Below are 5853 nucleotides of genomic sequence, written 5' to 3'. Positions count from 1 at the left end.
ACAGGACGCCACGGGGGGCAGGTGCCGGAGCCGGGGACAGGACGGCACGGGGGGCAGGTGCCAGAGCCGGGGACAGGAGGGCACGGGGGCAGGTGCTAGAGCCGGGGACAGGAGGGCACGGAGGACACAGAGTCAGAGGTACCATTTAAGGAACATGCGCAGAGAGTCCCGGCGGAGACAGGGCTGTTCCTGGAAGATCTTCTCCTTCAGCACCAGCCCCTTGCTGTATCTGCAGTCCTTCTCTAGGGCTTTGCAGATAAAATACAGGCCCGCTGCAGAGACAGAGAGGAGAGGAGACGGTCAGAGCCGGGAGGACAGCCAGCCTGGCCTGTCCCTGCAGCCCTGAGACAGGGCGCTGCTTCCAGTTTCAGCAGACATGCAAGCCGGGCCCTTCTCCCCTTTCTGAGTCGCCTTGGCCCACACCAGACCCCTCCAAGGCAGCCTGGCCTCCTCCCTGGCTTCTGCCCCATCCATCTGCCCCTCCAGCAGGGCACCGCGGAGGTGGGCTCTGCCCCCCTCTCACACCCCACATTGAATCGCCAGTGCTTCAGGCCTCCCTGCTGCACCTTGATGCCCCCTTCCGGGGGTGAGTCTTATCAGAAGTCAGGTGCAATTCCCTAAAATGGAAGAGGAGGTGCCCCACTCCCCCAAGCATCTGCATGCAATCAAAGGAACACGGTGACAACGTCCGATGACAGAGCAGACGTTGGCTGCCAGACAGGGACGACTGAGAGCGCTCCAGATCGGGCTCTGGGCCTCTCGGCAGCAGGCAGAGAGGGCCAGCTGCCCGGCTACATGGTGGGCACGCTCAGCTCCCGATCCCACCATTGAAGGAAGCTTCTTCCCAGACAGACCTTGGGCTAGAGCCATGACTGACCAGGACGGAGCCCCCCGAGGGAGGGAGCGCTGCAACCCCAATGCCCAGCCAGGGCTGTACCACACATGGACGGCCCTGGCACCCAGCCGGCGCCACACAAGTGCTTCTTCCCTTTCTCACCCTCTGTTCGATGGGATCAGGCAGCAAAGGAATTACAGCCAAAGAACCAGACTCGGGGGCTTTGGGCAGGGCTGGGGATGAGGTGCCGCAGGAAGCTGCCCCCCCACTGTCCCTCTGCCCACCTTGGGTGCTCCAGAGCCCCGGCAGAGCCTGAACCCTGAGCTACACCAGCCCCCCTCCCCTCACTGGCCTCACTGTTCTCTGAGCCACAGGGGATGGCTTTTTATTTTCTTTTTTATTGTGCTAATAGCATTTGCTGTTATGCTGCCTAAATGAAGAAGAGAAGATACCCAGCCAAGAGCAAAGGAGGGGCTTTCCCTCGCTGGCTGGCCAGTCTGTCACTCACCACTGAGCACAGCACCCCATCCCTTCTCCCTGCTGCTGCCCGAGGGCGAGGGCCACGGCCCAGAGTGGCCACCTGCGGCGTCCTCACCGAGGGGGCACCATAGGACGTGGATAACACCGCCCCCGAAAAACTGGGAGCTCCCTGGTGCAGGTATGGGCCGGACACACAGTCACAAGGCCTGTACCTCAGGAAGGTCCTGCAGGCAGCTGGCAGAGGACAGAGGTGGGAGGAGAGAGGCAAGGGGTGGAGGCCTGGACTGGTGGGGGCGGGAGAAAGGCTGCCAGAGAGTCTGAGCAGCGGGTGGTGGATGACACGGGCTTGGAGCTCATGAAGAAGCAGAGGTCAAGCCTGAAGCCAAGGGCAGAGCCTGAGGTGGTACCCACCGTGCACCAAGCACTGTGAGTGCTCATTTAGCCCCGATAATAGCCTGAGACCTCCCCACCGAGGCTACGTGGCCCCATTTGGGGTTTTCTTGGCAGATACTTCCTGCTACCTTCTCTCCCTTAAGCTCCGTCCTCCCTGACTCAAAGCACAGCCCGGGACGGACCCACTCTGCATCCCTTCCTCTAAGACTTGGCAAAAGGCCTCCTCCGGCCTGACCAGGGATATCTGGCCCTCGCGTCCCTCGCTAACAAGTGAAACCTGCCCCCTGGTGCCCTCTGCTGCTGATGTGTGAAGGACGGGGAGCTCACTCCCTCACCAGACATCCTCTGCTGTAGCTGAGAAGGGGGAGCCCTCAGAAAGTGGCCCACCGGGGCCACACAACCTCACGGGGCTCTAGGCCTTCTGACACATGCAGGTACCTGCCATGGTCCCCCCCCACCCAACTGCTCCCACACCCCCTCCAGATCCACGACTGTCTGTCCCTTCCAGAGAGGGCCTAGCTTGTCAGAGGGAACACCAAGGCTAGATGTCTGACTCAAGAGTCTGTGGGAGCCAAGGACGGTTGCTGACCTTGCCAGGGACCCTTCTACCAGGGCAGCCTCAGGGGGCATTCACCTTCTCAGTGGACAGGGCCAAAAGGGCAATCTGCAGCATCCCACAGTCAGCCGATAAGTGGGCTGGCCCTGAGCTAAGTGCTGGGAAAAAAAAAGGCCCCCGCCCCCCCAAAAAAATCCTGCTAGTCAGACACAGCAGGTGGGAGAAAGGCAGGAGCCAGGGCGGCCAGCACAGGCCTCCCAGGGGCGGTGGGGGAAAGAGGGAGAGCCTGCCAGGCGTGGGGCAGCTCTGGGCACCCCCGACAAGACAACGACAACAGGGAAAAGCCTCGTGAGCAGGGAGGTGGGCAGGTGAGTGGCCTGCAGAGGCCGGACTCACTGGTGTAGTCGCCCAATGTGTACAGGACCGTGATGAGGTTGTCCAAGCAGGGCCAGTGGTCGGGATTGCAGCGGAGGCCCTCCTCAAAGGCATGGCGTGCCAGCGGGATGCACACCAGCTTCAGGGCCACGCAGCCAATCTTGTACCAAAGGTTGACGTCTGTGGAATCCAGCATCACGGCCTAGAGACACGCAAACAAACGTGGCTGACGGCTCGGCCATGGCATACGCGCAGGCACTACTAGAAGGGGCCTGGGAGCCATCCCCGGCTGGGACTACACACATGGGTCTACACACATTTCCCAAATCTCCCCCAAGGCCCAAAGATCTTGGGAAAAGGGCAGTCCACAGACAAGGGGAGAGGGCTCTTTAGTAAGCTGTCTGACCATTCCGGGGCACAGAGACCACCTGCTCAGAGCTCCTAGAGCGACATCACAGGTGAGGAAGGACACCAGGGGCAGAGCAAGGGTGTCCATGGGGAAAGAAAAGCCCTGAACAGAACAAGGAGTTACGGAGGGAGGGAAGGAAACGTTAACGGGAGCCTCCCTCCACCTCGGTCAGTCTTCACAACACCCCTGGGAGGGAGGTGCCTCTTACGGCTGTGGAGACTGAGGCAGGCTGGTACGGGAGCTCAGAGCCTCCTGGCTCCGGCCCTGTCTCCACAATGGAACATGCTGCACAAGGAGTGTCAGGGAGGGAATGGGACACAAGAAGGCTGGACAGGAGGATGGTGGGTGCTTGGCTATGAAAGGCCAGATGGAGCCCTGGGTCCACTGTGTACGGGTGAGGTCAGCAAACCTGAGCTAAAGCACAGTGAGAAAGGGAAATCCCTTTGGAGGCGGAGTGAGGGATGAACTGGAAGGGGAGAAACCGAGGCAGGCAGACTCTTCCCCCCAGCAGCTCTTGCCATGGTTCAGGCGTGAGGAGAGGAGGGGCTGCACTGGAGGAGACGTCAGTGGGCCGTGGCTCTGGGGGGTGAGAGAAGTGCCCTGGGAAGGCAGTAAGCGTCCAGGACCCCCTGAGGAGAAGATGGATGGAAGGCAGCTGGGATGTCCGAGACTAGAGGTCGGAAGAGAGGCCAGGGAAGGAGAGAGAGATTTGGGAGTCATTAGAAGGTCATTAAATGCAAGGGAGGTGATGAGATCACCGGGAAAAGCAGGACAGAGCCTGGGGACGCCCAGGTCAGATGGCCTGGTCTGGAGAAGACTGGAGACCAAAAAGGAGGGGCCAGAGAGGGAGGAGGAGGGGGAAAAGGCCACTGGGCGGGACATCCGGGACGTCACTGGTGACCTGGGAGAGGGCAGTTCTGGAGGGCATGAGGGGCCAGTTGGGGGGTCACAGGCAGCACAGTCAGGGGCCCCGGGGGGTCAGGTGGGGGGTCACAGGCAGCACAGTCGGGGGCCTCGGGGAGGCCAGTCGGGGGTCACAGGCAGCACAGTCAGGGGCCTCGGGGAGGCCAGTCGGGGGGGTCACAGGCAGCATAGTCAGGGGCCTCGGGGAGGCCAGTTGGGGGTCACAGGCAGCACAGTCAGGGGCCTCAGGGAGGCCAGTCGGGGGCGTCACAGGCAGCATAGTCAGGGGCCAAGGCGAGGACAATTGCGGCCTGCAGGGATCCCAGGAGGGTGTCTGGAGGACGGGGGAGGCCTGGGCACATTTGTAAGCAGGAAGGAGGAGCCAGGAGAGAAGAGAAGCTGGAGGGGGGAGAAAGGACAGAGGGACCATTGTGCTGGAGGAGACAGGACACAAGGGGATCAGCTGAGCAGGAGAACGGGTCACCTTGGTCAGGACTGAGGCCCCCTCCTCATGGGAGGAGATACTGGCACCTGAGTGATGGGAGATGAGGAGTGGGAGGCAGAGCAGGGCCCAGGTGGGGCCTAGAACATGGCTTGGGGCAGCGTGTGGGTGGGTCTGTCTGCCCTCATCTCCCCCCAAAGGCCAAAGCCTGGGGAGTTTGTGCAGGTGACTGGGGGGAGGGAGGAGAGAGCTGGGAAAATGGGGGAGAAATGAAGGAAAAGGTGAAGGCAAAGCCTCTCCTGCCCCGATCCTGGCTCCGATTCTACTGATGGAGGGGTATGAGCAGTAGGACAAAGACACAGAAGGACAAAGGACAGTGGGGGAGACGTGGGAGCCCGAACAGGGCAGCAATGAAGGTAGGGTCAGCTGATCAAGGGAGGGGCGGGGAGGGCAAAGGGGTGAGAGGGGGCCAAGGGCCAGGGCCAAGAGGCTGAGCAAGGCTGTTAGTCAGGACAGACTTCGGGTGGGCAGTGAGCACCCCTGGCCCAGGATGAGGCCCCACCCAGGCTCTCTTCCCTCCCAGGGTCAGGGGGAAGAAGGTGCCCAAAGGAAACTAGGGCCAGACAGGGCACCAGAGGTGGAAGAGGGCAGCACCCGGACCCTCATCAGGATGACAAGAAGATGGCAGAGGCAAGGGCATCTGGACCGTATGGTGTAAAAAGAGGCTAGAGCAGCTTCCTAGAGGGGCAGCTGGATGCCCAGGGGTGGAGGCTGCCGTCCCTCTGGAGCAGGGAACAGCCACACCAGAAGAGCTCCGGGCAGAGAGATTCTGGGCCCAGGGGCCTCCAAGAGCCACTACAGAGAAGCCCAGTACAAGACTCCGGGGGGGGGGGGGGTGAGGGAGGCACGAGGGGATGCAGAGCTGGCTCTGGGGACCAGACTGGGCCTCCGGGAGGCTAGGCCGCCGTCTCTGCCTCCGTCACACTCTTCGCCTGAAGGGCAGAGCTGGGGAGGCTCCCTCTCACCAGGGCTGAAGGAGTCTCAGCCCAAGAGTCCCCAGGAACACAGATGGTGGGCCTCGGGGGTCTCTGAACACCCTGGTCCTCCACAAGCATTCCCCTAGCGGTGGCAAGTCCAGGGCGCCTGGCGCTCGGTCTCCTACCTCCAAGTAGAGCTCCATGGCCGTTTCCAGGTCACCTCGCTGGGCTGCCAACTGGGCCAGGTTCTTGTACGTGGAGTATTTGAGCATCAGTCCAGGATGCTTCAAGCCCTCCCTCTCGTCACCAGCTAAAACCGCCTTGAAAGGAAAGAAATACACACAGAAGCCAAGGATGACCCTGGAGGAAACGGCTGGAGGAGAGGCAGGAATGAATGGCTGGACCTGCTGCCCTCAGGTGCCTGGCCTGGAGCCCGCCTCAGGGCACAGCTGTCCTCCCCCCCCCCCCCCCCCCCCCCCCCCC

At 61.9% G+C, this 5853-nt stretch overlaps 2 protein-coding genes and 1 pseudogene across 2 annotated transcripts in view; 1 reads left to right on the top strand and 2 right to left on the bottom strand.

Annotated features, from left to right (window-relative positions):
- The window catches only part of LOC138167675 (zinc finger protein 850-like), a 762790-nt pseudogene that overhangs the window by 250794 nt on the left and 506143 nt on the right, over positions 1-5853 (top strand).
- SUSD2 (sushi domain containing 2) overlaps positions 1-5853 on the bottom strand; it is a 423767-nt gene that overhangs the window by 117461 nt on the left and 300453 nt on the right. The window lies entirely within an intron of this gene.
- CABIN1 (calcineurin binding protein 1) overlaps positions 1-5853 on the bottom strand; it is a 91362-nt gene that overhangs the window by 82661 nt on the left and 2848 nt on the right. Inside the window, exons 5-7 of the mRNA XM_069096603.1 lie at positions 5556-5690; positions 2661-2841; positions 143-272 (exon numbers count right to left, since the gene is read on the bottom strand). Coding sequence (XP_068952704.1) covers positions 143-272; positions 2661-2841; positions 5556-5690 — 446 coding nt within the window. The remainder of the gene's footprint in view (positions 1-142; positions 273-2660; positions 2842-5555; positions 5691-5853) is intronic.

This window comes from Petaurus breviceps, unplaced genomic scaffold, assembly GCF_028583685.1.
Source record: "Petaurus breviceps papuanus isolate PSGF00001 unplaced genomic scaffold, PetGlider_PUasm1.0 287, whole genome shotgun sequence".
Lineage (NCBI taxonomy): Eukaryota > Metazoa > Chordata > Mammalia > Diprotodontia > Petauridae > Petaurus > Petaurus breviceps.
This window is presented reverse-complemented; position numbering and strand designations above follow the sequence as displayed.